At 41.0% G+C, this 14,392-nt stretch overlaps 1 protein-coding gene across 2 annotated transcripts in view; it reads left to right on the top strand.

The window, feature by feature from the left end:
• The window catches only part of phf2 (PHD finger protein 2), a 50,854-nt gene extending 37,177 nt beyond the window's left edge, over positions 1-13,677 (top strand). Inside the window, exons 13-22 of one of the 2 annotated variants that reach the window (XM_034695412.1) lie at positions 248-364; positions 2,955-3,070; positions 3,289-3,467; positions 3,671-3,738; positions 5,350-5,528; positions 7,045-7,364; positions 8,198-8,293; positions 8,381-8,490; positions 8,575-8,893; positions 11,350-13,677. In XM_034695412.1, the coding sequence (XP_034551303.1) occupies positions 248-364; positions 2,955-3,070; positions 3,289-3,467; positions 3,671-3,738; positions 5,350-5,528; positions 7,045-7,364; positions 8,198-8,293; positions 8,381-8,490; positions 8,575-8,893; positions 11,350-11,438 (1,593 nt within the window). In that variant the 3' untranslated portion in view covers positions 11,439-13,677. The remainder of the gene's footprint in view (positions 1-247; positions 365-2,954; positions 3,071-3,288; positions 3,468-3,670; positions 3,739-5,349; positions 5,529-7,044; positions 7,365-8,197; positions 8,294-8,380; positions 8,491-8,574; positions 8,894-11,349) is intronic. The other variant, XM_034695414.1, reaches the window with a different exon arrangement.
• The last annotated feature ends 715 nt before the right edge of the window (positions 13,678-14,392 follow it).

Genomic DNA, 14,392 nt, shown 5'->3' with positions numbered 1-14,392 from the left:
CAAAAAAATGTTTTGCATAGCAGTTTTTGAAGGTTATAAGTGCTCATGATTCACCTGTCTGGTTTCGTTTCTTTACACTTGGGAAGCAGGTAGCTTTATTTATCTGCCTAGGCCTTAACAGGCATCACTAGATGCACTACTGTTGCTTTATTGAAAGTGTCTGTACTGTATAAAATATTGTGGTGAAAAAGACCATCACTCTCTATTTGTTCAGGTATTAATTGTGTCTTAATCTGTCTGTTTCCAGGCTGTGAAGAACGTCCTGAGTATGACAGAGAAGGAGATCTCAAAGCAGAACAATGTGGAGAAGTTTGAAATCAGAGAGCAAAATAAAAACAAGACAGAAGCAAAGTGGAAATACAAGGTAAGCTTGTTTTTATCAGGGTTATAAACAATCTTTTGGACAGAGTTCATAACTTCACAATCAACTGAGGGCCTGATGTTCCTTACAAACAAACACCCTAGCAGTCCTGAAGGTTAAAAGCTGAGCTGGAAAAAAGAGGCTTTTCAATTTGGTTTTGGACACCTCACTTCAAAGCAATCAGCTGAAATAAGGATGTGGCTTTAGTCACACATATTTGCCTGTAGCTCATCAGAGCTTCTCTGGAAACATCCCCCCTCCCTCTGTTTGCTTATTGAAGAGAAGTCCACTGTGTTCCATTTAAGGCATTACACATGCCCCTCATCTTTTCAAAACTCCTCCTGCTGTATCATCAGTGCTGAACATCAGCAGAGGGAAAGTGTGATTTCATTGATCCGCAGGTATTTCAGGGTTTGATGGAAAACTTGACTCCAAACTGTCCAAGAATGTAGCAGTGACTCCAAGATCTCCATCCTGCTGCTCCTTTGTGTCAGGCCCAACATTAGCAGATGGAGCAGAGACTCACTGAGATGTTTACCGAGGTCACTGGAGACCACATCATCACTTTCTGTTGATTCATAAAATAGTTCACAGCTCCTCTGTGAAGCTCAAAGTGCACCGAGGGCCAAACTATTTGTTCCTGTCAATTAAAAAAACCTGCCTCAGATGATCAGAAGTGTCAGTTTCAGGTTGCACTCCGTCGTCACATGGGTTTAATTTACAGTGGAGGAGTTGAAGGGTGAATATTTGACAAAGTATATTCTTGGATTTCAGTTAATTACAGCGTCTGCTCAGTGGTGATTTACATGGCAGCTGTTTTGCATTCCTCTGAGGAGATTTGGTCTTTCTGAAATTGGGTCAGAAAAAGATGATAAGTGAAAGAGATGTGTGGAGAGCAACATTATCATACTTTTAATCCTTTCTCTGCAGCATTGTTTTTCATGATCCAACTTCATGTAAAAGTCTTCAACAGTACATCTCAGGAAAATAGTACTGTACAGTGTGGACAAGCTTTTATTAACAATAATAATAATAATAATAATAATAATAATAATAATAATAATAATAATGATAATAATAATAATACTTTATTTATATGGCACTTTTCAATACAGTTAACAAAGTGCTTCACAGTGGTCAATAAAAACAAAAAGAAGTGCAAAGCAAAATGAAGTGATAAAATAAAATGAAATAAAAACTTCAAAACATACAAACTTATAAAACAGACCCTTTAAAATCAGAGCTAAAATCAAATAACATCACACAATAAAAGCTTTCCTGTAAAAATGTGTCTTCAGTAATGACATAAAATACTGGACTGACTTTGCAGGTCTGATCTCCTCTGGCAGGCTGATCCAGAGTGTAGGAGCTCTGACTGAAATAGACCTGTCCCCTTTAGTTTTCAGTCGGGTCCTTGGAACAGCTAACAGAGCACTGCCAGAGGATCTTAGACTGCGTCCTGGTTCATAGGGGAATAAAAGTTCAGAGATATAGAGAGGGGCAAGTCCATGTTGTGTGCATTAAAAGTCAATAACATAATCTTAAAATCAATCCCAAAATCAACAGGCAGCCAGTGTAGATGAGCTGAAATGGGGGTGATGTGGAAACATTGTTTATTTCCTGTTAAAAGATGAGCTGCTGGGTTTTGAAATATTTGAAGATGGTGGATAGATTTCTTTTTTATATATATGTACATATAACTTAATTTATATTTTTTTCTTAATTTTGAACGATATGTAAACGTACAAACACAAGCATGTACATCCCCAGCATCCCCCAAACCACCAGACACCCAAAAGGTTATAAAACAGACAGGAAAATCACAAATAAAGGTAAAAAAAAAATTATCTGTTTGTTATAATAGTAATAATAATAACAAAACATAGAATAAAATATCTAAAAATAAATAAATAAATATAGCAGTGTATTGAAATGGAGAGCTTTCAATTCTTATTCCCACACATAGAGTAAAGAGCAAAAAGCTTCAGGAGACTCATCATTATGGTAATTGTGAAAAGGGAACAGTCAGAGTAAAATCTATAAATGGGGCCCAGATGGTGATGAATTTTTGACGGGACTTGGTTCTGTTGTATCTGAGTTTTTGAAGAGGAACTAATGACAACATTTCTTATGATTAAATGATGAGGGATTGTCTGATTTCCAGTTTCGAAAAAATGAGTCTCTGGGCTTGAAGTGTGGCGAATGCCATAAAATTAGCTTGGGGGGCAGAGATATTTGTGTTGTTGTTTGGAACTCCAAAAATAGCCAGGATTGGATCAGGTTCGATGGTCTTTTGGCAAATGGTGGATAGATTTCTGACTAAGACGTGTGTACAGAGAATCACAATAATCGAGACGGGAGGATATAAAAGCATGAATGGGTTTCTGAAGACTGATTGGTCAAAACCCCATAATGGTAATTGCTTTGTACATTTACCGTTATGGGGTTTTGACAAATCATATCAAGTATTTAACACAGCAGGATGATAAGTAAGAGAGCTGGGTAATAACTGTCAGTGTCAGCTCATTTGGTTTCTCTGTTTTCTCATGTACTTCTTTAACATAAACTTATTTCTGTTTCTTGAACTCTACAGAACAGTAAACCAGATTCCTTGCTGAAAATGGAGGAGGAGTGCAAGTTTGACCGGACACCGCTGTCAGGCAATAAAGACAGGTTCAGCTTCACGATGTCTCACAAGAAGATGCTCGGGTATGTAGGGAATGGCTCGTGATTGCAGTTTAAACGTTTCATGAAAAGTCTTTGGAGAGAGAGAGCATGTTAACCGTCTCATGTGGCGGTTTATGATGACTACAGAGCTACGTGGCTATCAGCAGTCTATCCATTAGAGATAATTCAAGGACTTCTCACTGTGAGTGTCTGACTGAGCCTCGTATCGCTTTCTTATTCTCCTGTGGTTTCCTCTCCAGCTCCAAGGCGCTGAAACCACAGACCAACTCGAGTGTTTTTGGATCATTACAAAACCTAAAAGAGGACAAAACCAAGCCAGTGAGAGACGAGTACGAGTACGTCTCAGACGAGGGGGAGCTGAAGATCGACGAATTTCCCATCAGGCGAAAAAAGAACACCGTGAAGAGAGATCAGTCCTGTGAGTATGAGGGGTTTATTTCATGCCGTGTCATGAAGACAACTTTAAAATCAACAAATATCAAACTGCTCCAATTAGCTAACAGAAAATCACCCCTTGAATGAGTTTGTCTTTTGAGTCATTCCATACCACACCATGACTCCTACTTCAATATACGACACATACAGAATTGTTATTGCTCATTCTTTATTTTTCTCTTTCAGTTTTGTCAGACATCAAAGAACCAATTCAGCCAGCCAAGAAACCAAAGCTCCAATCCATGACGACCAAGGTACATGTCCTATGACTTCACCTTTGACTGATAGCATCACTTAATGCTGAAGAACTTCAAGCTTTAGAGTCAGATTAGAATATAATTTAAAATAAACATCCACATCGAATCACTGGAAGAAGCTCACTCAGCTGTGGACCGCTGTACACTGATGAAGGGCAGAGCTGTGGCATAAACAAAGGAAGAGGAAGAATCAGACTTATACCAGATGTTTGTTCACTCATTAGAGGCCAATATCAAGATATAGTTTTATAGTCACCAAGATCCAAGACAGGATGATCAATCAAAAGAGAGCAGGTCTAGACTGTACTCCATGTTCTATTATAAACAAAGACCCAACATCAAGACAGGAGAAGATCTAGTCCCATCTTACAGTCAGGACTCAGTCTGATCTCATCTAAATCCACCATGAGCAGAGCACTTTGCAGCATTTAGCAAGTTACAGTGGCAAGGACAAACTTCCTTTAACAGGCAGAAACCTCCAGCAGGACCAGACTCATGTTAGACACACATCTGCTGAGACCGAGTTGGAGAGAGGGATAGAGGGAGATGAAGAGAGAGAGAGATGATAGTTAATTTTTTTTTTTTATTCTTAGATTGGCAGCAGCATGTTCCAGCAAAGTTACTGACAAACAGCACAGAATTCTAAAAGATGACAACATATCATGGATTTCTGAACAATAGTCATCAGTCAAAGCATCTGCAAGCTGATGCATCTTCCTCCAGTGCCTTCAGTCTGCTTTTAAAAAAATTCAAAGAGACAAGCCCCCTTAAACCCAGGCTCTCTTGCAGCAGGTTCCAGGCTGCAGAAGCAGCGTATCTAAAACCCTCTTTACCCATTTGAAGACGCACTCTGGGGACCGAAAGCAAAAACAAGTTTTGAGACTGGGTCACAGAGCGGAGACTGTAGCTTCCAGTATTTTTTAAATGACAAAATCACATAAATACGAGGGAAGCAAGTTAAGAATTGCCTTATAAACTGCTGTGACGTAGTCTATGGGTAGACAATGAAGACCAGCCAACTTGAGCATACAGGGTGCAGTGATGGGTTAGAGACTAAATAGTGGTAAGATGGATAGCAGTAGTTGTAGCAGCTGGAGTCTGGCACGTCCACAGCAGCAGAGATCCAGAGGAACCTACAAGACAAGGGAGCTCAGGGACTCCAGAAAGATCTATGGTTAGTAACTTTAATGGGACAGGGAGATTACTTTAGGGGTTTAGAGGTTCTCTAAAGCAGGCTGTTGTCCGCTGTGTAATTTAGGTCAAAAGAAAAAAAATCCTCGGGCCTCATTGTCCTCATGCGTCATTAAGTGCTCGTGTATCTGAATACCTTCATGTTAAACTGAACAGCCGTGAAGAGTTGGGCGGTCAGGATCCAGGTTTCATTGTTTTTCCTCGTGGCTCACCTCGGTTTAGAGTCGGTTATGTAACATGAAATCAAACTACAGGAAAAGGGTCATTAGAAGAAATAGTTCACATGTTGGGATGGAGGAGCTCGAATCCAAAGAAATCCCATTCAAAACATCTGAACTGGTTGCAAATGTGTCTCATGACTCTTCTGTTGCTGTGTCTCTCCCTTTTTCTATTCTGCCTACTTTTTTTCAACCAAAGAGTGCGGACTCCTCAGATGAAGAGACCCTTCACATAGACACAGAGGTCAAGCCTGAGGTCAAGCCTGAGGTCAAAGGTCGCAACTCCAAGGTCAAGAAAAAGGCTGGCAGTGCGGCGGGAATCCTGGACCTGCTGCAGGCCAGCAAGCAAGTGGGTGGGATCGACTACAGCACCAACAGGTAGACTGACCCCCCTGACGTCTTTGTTTTCTGCCTCTCCACTCCATTACCCTCAACACTAATTAAACTTCTTCTTCCAAACACGCCATAATACATGTACAGCATTACTTTCTAAATGGCTCCCACTGGGCCTCTTGTCTTCACGGTACATGAACCTCAGGACTTTCGCTCCCTAATGGGGCAGCTCACTGACAAACAAATGGCCGGCTCAACGACAACTTAATTGGATGAAAAAGATTAATTTGATAACTTTGCTCGGAGCTGAAAAATTAACCAGCAACTGAAGCAACAATTTACGTAGAGTCTGTCAGCAGTTTGTGTTAAGTCAATGTTTGTTTCATCTTGCCTTAATCTATCAAATATCGTGTGGCTCCAGGCTCTTCCCTTTGCCTCTCGCTGTTTGCTGTTTCGCTCAGCTCTTGATGGTCTGTTTCCACCACACTGAAAGCTACAAATGAGCAATGAAAGAAAGAAGGGAAACATTGGCAGGTAGAAGTGAGTCTCTCAAACAGTTTTTGGTGCTTTGAAGAGGAAACTCTGGGGGTGCAGGGAATGATGCAACTCAGAGTATGATAATCACTCTGCTCATTGTGAGGCAGTGTAGTTCTGGTGATAGGTGGAAGGACGTTTTGCAGCGAGTTCTTAAAAGGTGCATTTTGACCAAGAGTTCCGGGGTCTTTTAGAACTAGAACTACTTTACCCTGAACTAAAAGGTTCCTGTGCCCCCATTGTTGTCTGCGTTTCGACCGTGGGGCCGAAGACCTGGGTAGATTGTGCAAATCAGGCCAGTGACTTATGGAGAAAATCAGCTGAAGGTCTCCAGTTTACAGGGTCACTTTTAAAACCGTAACACCGGGAGAGACGCATTCACAGTGGGCTGAGAGAAGACTACTGTTACAAGCTGCTAAATCAAGAGAATCACAGCTTCTTCTTTTGAAAAGTACACACACATACAAAAAAGATAGAACAAATAAAAACTAATGAAAGAAAGAGAAATCAAGTGAATCACAGAAGTGTGTGATGTTATTTCTGGACGGTGGGCGGAATAAAAACACTGCGGTTAATCTACCAATCAGACACGTTCAGCATTGCAGGCCCTGCTCCCCGAAAGCACCGGGATCTTTGAAAAGTACTACCCCCCTAGCAGGGGCTTTTTAGGGGGGAGATTATCTACCCCTGAACTAAATTTAGACCCTAGGTCCACCAGTCGAAACACCCATAGTTCAGAGGTAAGTCTCTAGTTCCGGGGTAAAGCACCTCTGGTCGATAAACACCTTAAGTAAACTTGTCAATCAGGTACAGCTATTAAAGGATGACAGCTTTCCTCACTCTTCCAGAGTCAGTTTATGTTTTGTATTTAGCAGCTCTCTAATAATAACAATAGTTAGCAGCTGATGAAATGAACATTGACTCACAAACGTGTCTCATTGATTTCTTTCACTCTTCTCCTCTGGCAGCGTGTTGACTGCTGTGTAATGGCTGTGTTGTTGTGTATTTTTTATTGACGTACTTACAGTCAGCCACCTGCATCTCCCAGCACACAGGAGGCCATACAGGGCATGCTGTCCATGGCCAACCTGTCGTCTTCAGACAGCTTGCAGCAGCCTTGGAGCAACAGCCAGTCCAAAAACAATAGCCAGTCAAAGAGCAACTCCCACGGCACGCAAGGTAGCAAAAAGGCTGGCGGCGGAGGGGCTGCAGGCGGTGGCGGCAACAACAGCAAGCGACCTTCCAAACGGCTCCCGAAGAAACCCCGGAAGAGCAGCAGTATCGAGAGTCTGGACTACGATGATGAGCAGGATCACATGGACGCCTGTTTCAAGGACTCAGATTACGGTGAGCTGACTCATCCTTCCTGTTTTCGTTGGTTCGAATAACGCAGCAGATGACGGAGCAAGCCGAGGTCAGGCTGGTGTCACGGGGTTACTCTCTGAGCAGATGAGAAAATAATTATCCGCCACGGCTGTTTCCCAGTGCTGCTAACAGGTGCTGTTAAAAACTCATTGGCCTGCTGATGGATCAACATGTGGGTCTTTCATTTTACATTTGGCCTGGATCTTTTCATTAGCAGTAGATGATGTGCTTCATGTTTATTTTGCGTGCATTCAGTCCAGATCTGCTCTTTCTTTTTTCTCCAATTTGAAATGTTTTCTCCTGAAATATTTTCTTTGTGAAGGCTGTCCAAACACATCTGCGTGGCCCCTCCCTGCTTGTTAATAAGCCATTAACACAAGTTCCTGATTGTTATTTTACATGCTTTTTGAACTTCTAATTGGTGTCTAATTAGTTGTTCGTAGCACGAACATTTTCACTCTGAAGTCTTCATGCCTGCATGAAGCTTTTTCTTTCCACTGGCTCTCTTTTGTTCTTCTATAAACAGGCTATTTTTTATTTTGATCATTCAATTATTGGATATTTAAAGGTCTGGATTGGAATGGTTGTTCAGGCAGAGAAGACAGAGGCAGTCCACAGCTGTCTCACAGCTGTCCTGCACACTGTCACTGGAAACTTCTAACATTTTCACTGAACAGAGAGCAGCAACAAGAGCAAGCATTCAATGCTCAACATATGTGAAAATAATTACCCAGTAATGGTTGATTTTCCACATCCTCCCAGTGAACACTGGTCATGCAGAACATGTTAGTAATCTGTGACATCTTTAATTTCAGTTTATCCCTCATTGGAGTCCGAGGAGGATAATCCTGTGTTCAAGTCCAGATCGAAAAAACGGAAAAGCAGTGACGACACTCCGTACAGCCCCACAGGTAAGTACTGACACTACAGATTAAAGGTCCGTGCTTTTGATCAATGACCTGACTGGGTTGTAAACTCTTCCATTTATATTCTCACAGCGCGGGTCGGACCCTCGGTGCCTCGACAGGAGCGGCCTGCGAGGGATGGAGCCAGAGTGGCCTCCATTGAAACTGGGCTGGCAGCAGCTGCAGCAAAGCTTTCCCATCAGGTACAGTGTGCCAGTACAGTACATTCACATCAAATATAACTAGTCCTGTATGATCTGCTCAACAAAACACATCAACCTCCACAGGAGGAGCAGCAGAAAACCAAGAAAAAGAAGAAAAGCACCAAAAAGAAGGCAATAGTAATCGAGGAGCCCCAGAGAATCTCTCAGGACAGTAGCTCACCAGATCACAATATGGACTCCCACGACAGCAGCCCCATAGACCCCGAGTTCAACACCGGGACGGTGAAGTCACCGCCCGGGGGCCCGCAGCCCATGGCACCAGGAGTCTTTCTCAGCCAGAGGCGACCGTCCATGTCTTCTCCTAACAACAGCACCAACTCATCGAGCACCAACAGCAGCAGCATGGCAAAGGGAGACCGAGGGGCCTCAGCGGAGGCCAAAGGTGAGGAAACTTCTCTTTGAAAGAACGTTCAGACCGAACCTTCAAGTTGACAAATCAGGTTTACTCATTTATTTATTTAAAATAAATAAATAATGAAGATCCCATCTGCACAGCTACACGTGTGCTCAAATTTATGAGCAAATGTTAGCATGCTAAAGATGTTTGCATGCTGCTGTTAGGATTCATCTCGTAGCATCTCTTAGCAGCCTCAGCATGGCTGCCAATCCTCCGTCTCGTTATCTGAATAAAGATTTAAAAAATGTAAAGAAATGGAAACAGATTTTTTGTTTCCTTTAATGTTGGTGCTGGAAATAATTAAGTCCAATTAGTCTGCTTCCAGTGAATTGATTTGAAGTACCTGCTGAACAATCTGCAGGGAGTGAAATGGAGCAGAAGCCCAACGTTAGTTTAAAATGATTCAGTTCTTTGGAGGAAATATCTGTGCCATTATGTTCCACACAAAGCTACCAGACGAGAATGAGTACTTTGTTATTGTTGGCATGAAGCAGCTTAGTTTGGCAGCTGCTGCTTTAACGCATGCTAAGTATATACATTAATAAGAGAGCCATATGACCTGTAGATGTGTTATGTGTTGATGTCTGGTGCTGCAGATGGATGCAGACGAGGACACTTTGAAGATAAATGCAGGTCCTCTGTGAAAGCTTCTGATAGGGATTTTTAAACTGAAGTAAAAGTGCATCCACTGACCAGGATCCATGTACATCCAACCAAATCTAATTTGATAAGTACATTTTTACATTACATTTTAAGAATGGAGCAAAACTACTTTAAAAAAAACTCCAAGCTCCTTTTTTACGGTCTTATCTGTAACTTATCTGTTTATCTGTTTATCTGTTTATCTGTTTATCTGTGCTGTTGACCTCTACAGGAACAAAGAGGAGCTGTTACACTAATGACTTATTTTAGCTTCCAGGCACGCTTTGGAGCTTTTGACAAACGGTCGTATTCCACCAGACCCGTGTCCAGTCCGTCTCCCATCCGTCACGGCACTAGATCTGGTTTCTATTCTAGTCAATGTGTTAACTTCCACTGGATCCGCTCCTTTGCGTTCCGGTCGGTGTCTGATCCGGCGGGTCGGAGCCCTCCGGATCAGATACACAAGACTTCTAATTTTGCTGGATGCTGGAGCACGATGCATCAATCTCAACAGAGCAGATGGAGCGGGACAGGAAGTCAGGCACCAAAACAAAATGAAAACATCCAGTTAATTTTCAGATTAAAACACTCTGTGTTATCACCAGATTGCATTTCACTTAACTACAACAACAGACCGTCATGATGAGCGGAGCCAGACCTGGAGTCAACAGGTCAGAGGTTTTCAGAGGACCAGAAAGACAACATGGATGAGGAGAGGATAATCATTGATTCAGTGATTACAGCAGGAAAATCTGGGTCACATGACTCCAGCTGTCCTGCGGGCATGCACTGTGCTGTTCTGAAAACTCAACCGGTGGGTGTTGACAAACAAGAGAGCCTGGAACCGGACTGCAGCGGATCGGAGACGGACTGGACAGGGTTCTGGTGGAAGTCCTGTGTTACACTGATGCTGTTGGCCAGTGTTTCTGTAGGAACAGGCAGGAGTTGAAATACACATTAATGTCAGTAGCTTTATTAAAATCCTGCTTTTGTTAGCTGATGGCAGCAGTAGATCAAGAATTAAACAATGCTGCAACTTGATGGCAGAGAAGAAAGACAAGACTCAGCTTACCTATGTGAATAAGGCATGTTTTAGTGTATTGTGTGTATATACCTTTATTTTTATATATACACTACCAGTCAAAAGTTTGTACACACCTTCTCATTCAAAGGTTTGTATTTATTTTAATTATTGTAAACACTGTAGATTAATACTGAAGACATTACAACTATGAAAGAACATATATGGAATTATTGAATGAACAAAAAAGTGTTAAACAAAGCAGAATATATTTTATATTTTACATTCTGTAAAGTAGCCCCCTTTTTCCTTCATGACAGCTTTGCACACTCTTGGTATTCTCTCAGTCTGCTTCATGAAGTGGTCTCCTGGAATGGTTTCTAATTAACTTGAGCCTTGTCAAGAGTTCATTTGTAGAATGACTTGCCTTCTTAATGTGTTTGAGACCATCAGTTGTGTTGTTCAGAGGTAGGGTTAGTACACAATGGATAGCTCTATTTGACTACTGTTGTAATCCAGATTATGGCAGAACCAGATTATTTCATAGTTTTGATGTCTTCAGTATTAATCTACAATGTTGAAAATAATTAAAATAAATAAAAACCATTGAATGAGAAGGTGTGTCCAAACTTTTGACTGGTAGTGTATGCGTGTCTTTATTTTGGTTGGAGGTTAATCTGTGGAAATGAAGTGAAAGCAGTAATCAGCACAGTAGGAGCTGTGATGCTCCAGCTGGACACGCTATCTTATCTCCTGTCTTCTCTTGTTGTCTTCACAGCGAAGCGGCTAAAGAAAGGCATGGCAACGGCCAAACAGAGACTTGGAAAGATTTTAAAGATCCATCGAAACGGAAAGCTCCTCCTGTAGCACGCAGCAGATTGCTGTAGGACTGGGAATTCATGAGCTGGGTCCCATCCCAACCTCACCCCGTGTTCACTGAATAAAGCCAACAATGAGGAGAAAAAAATGAAAATCATGCATTTTTCAATTTCTAAGAAGAACATCACTCAAATAGGTTTTTGCCTCTACTTATACTTTATAACTTTCAGATATTGAAGTGTACAGAACCTACTATAAATATTTTTTAAGAGAACATGTCTCATTTTACTACAGCTGTCAGTTTATCAGGGGTTGCTAAAACATGAAGTAGAAGTACATTGCAGTCATTCCAAGATTTTTGAAAGTATCCCTTGCATGTATTCAGTTGCATGTGCGCTTGGGGGTCAGGGTTTGGGGATTTTACACTTTAATTCCTCCTGAATGGATGCAGCTTATCATTGACACGCTGAGGATCAATGGTGTGAAACGGTGAGATCGCCTCCCTTCTGCAGTTTAAATAATTCAACTCGAGCATTTATCTCTTAATGTTGCAGAGCACTATCAGTGGTCATATTTATTTATTAGGGTTGAGTCGTATATAGGACGAGGAACTTAACGCAACAACTGAAAAGCACAAAGTGTATCAAACAGCAGCAGCAGCAGTGTCGGGTGTCTCTGGTATAACGTAGGACTCAGAGTTAACGCAGGCCTGCTGAATAGGATTAGATGTATTTGGACTTCAAGCATAGGAACCTGTAGCTAATGATAAGCCTCATCCATGTCGGGTCTGCAGTTACATGGGGATACTTTCTCTCTTCTTTTGCTTTCACAGGCAGCACCGACACCCTGTAGACTCCTCTCTGCGTTGTTATTGCTTCACACAGAACAGTATATAGAATGTAGCTTGTACATAGCCTTTTAAATTACTACTTTTTGTATCCTTTTTCCTTCAGGCTTAATTCTACATTTTTACTGGTTTTGCTAATTATGAATAAATGAATACAAATATATATATATGGTTATACAGTATAGTCCTACTTTTTTTTATTTTTAATTTCTTTTTTTTTTAATTGCAGAGATTAATTTTGTATTATTTCCCCCCCCCCGCCCGATAGATTGAAAGGTGTTGCCTGGAAAACAAATGAAGATTTAATACATTTTATTGTCATATGGCCTTACATACACAAAGCTAATTGTATTGTGATTCTGTTTGAACAAGAGACGAAGCTTTGGGGTGAATTATATAAAAGGAAAAAAAAAAAACACTTAAAGTTTCTATGACCAGCCTCTTGTTCGAATTCTAGTATCCTGAAGGGTTTCGGAATTATTTTACTAGCACCTTGTGAAGTGTTTATGTGTCAGTGATGTAATTTATTAATGTTTGTAGCTTTTTTATACTTGTACAATTCTTAAGAGTTTTTGTTTTTGAATATTTCATCAACTTGTGAGATGACCCTTTGCGGACAGTTTTTGTTCTCCTGTTCTTTTGGGATTCGGTTTTTTGGATGTGTGTGTTTGGGGGGCATCATGAACATGTTACGCACTAGAATCTACTTTAGCAAACTTTTTTTTTAAATCTCCATTCTGTCTCCATTCAATGTCTATGGTATCATGATACACTTTTCCAATGTGATATGTTATTATTATTATTATTATTATTATTATTATTATTATTATTATTGTTAATATTATAATTATAAGCGACTGCGTCCACGCCTCCATCACACTGTTTTATTTGGTCAGGACATTTTGAACACAGTTAAATGTGCTATGCTCTATAGCCGCAGTGTTTTAGTCACAGATGTAAACCACGTGTCCACTTCTCAGATACAGTATGAGATGCGCTCCGATCAAACTCTGCCATTGGGACATACTGTATTATCAGGTTTTTATTTGTACAATATGTGTGTTGCTTTGTTGTGGTTTATTTTTGTATGTCTGACTTATTAAATGCATCCACTGTGCCAGGACAGTGAATGATACCTGTTGTAGCTGTCTTCCCTTACTGTTATTTACAGTACTAGTAAGTATTTACAATCCTTTTTGACCTGAATCTATATTTTTCTGTATTCAGACGATTCTGTTTGAGATCATGGCTCACTTTTTTAAGACATCCAGAAATGGCAGATTCTGAGGAACAAGCATATTGTTGTTAAATGATATGATTGTCAGCCTTGTTTACTTTTGCAATACAGTAACTGTGGAAAACCTTCTTTGTAATGTGTCCCTCCTCCACTTGCAATGTGAAGGCTTCTGTGGTAACAACTAAACATGTTTCTTCCTGCTCCACAGTGTCATGTGTGGTAGTTGCATCGGGAGCGTGCCTATGTTCCCACATTTCTAAGATTTATTTCAATCTGGTTTTGTTTGTCTGTCTTAAAGCTGGGGTTGGTAGTCAGATTTAGATACACTTTTTGTTATACTGGTTAAAATGATCTTTCTGTCCTGATGGCAAGCAATACATAATGTGTTCTTAAAAAAGAGCTGAAAAAAAGCCTCTATCTACATCCGGAATAAACCTGGGAAAACACCAACCAATCCCTGCCATCAGGAGCCAAATTATGAAACCAATCAAACCCTGTCCTGCCGTTCTGCCCGCCTCCTGCGCGTACATTTCATGCTTGTTTGTGTTTTTAACTTTCACTATGAGAATGTTTTGGTGTTTTCTTACCGCTGAGTGAGACATGAGTTGATGTAGTGCAAAACATAAACAATGTGCTGAGGACTGGTTTTGAATCAGTCACCATCATATGGTCGTGAATCAGCGGCGCTCGTGCATGTGAGCGGGGGCGTCGTTATGGAGGAGCTCCGAGGGGAGGGGGGAGGAGTTTGACGGAGACCTGAGGAAATGCTACATTCAAGTTCATGCTAGTTTTCTGTGACTACCAGCCAAGCGGCAACCTCCGGTCTAAAAATATGAGTCCAATGTAGAAGTGTTAAAAACTGTAGTTTATCGAGGATCCGCTTAAGGCTGGCACCAGAAGTACCAGAAACAACATTCA

The sequence above is a fragment of the Notolabrus celidotus genome, chromosome 1 (genome assembly GCF_009762535.1).
Source record: "Notolabrus celidotus isolate fNotCel1 chromosome 1, fNotCel1.pri, whole genome shotgun sequence".
Taxonomy (NCBI): domain Eukaryota; kingdom Metazoa; phylum Chordata; class Actinopteri; order Labriformes; family Labridae; genus Notolabrus; species Notolabrus celidotus.
Note: the sequence above shows the minus strand (reverse complement) of the source record. Positions and strands in the feature narration are given on the sequence as shown.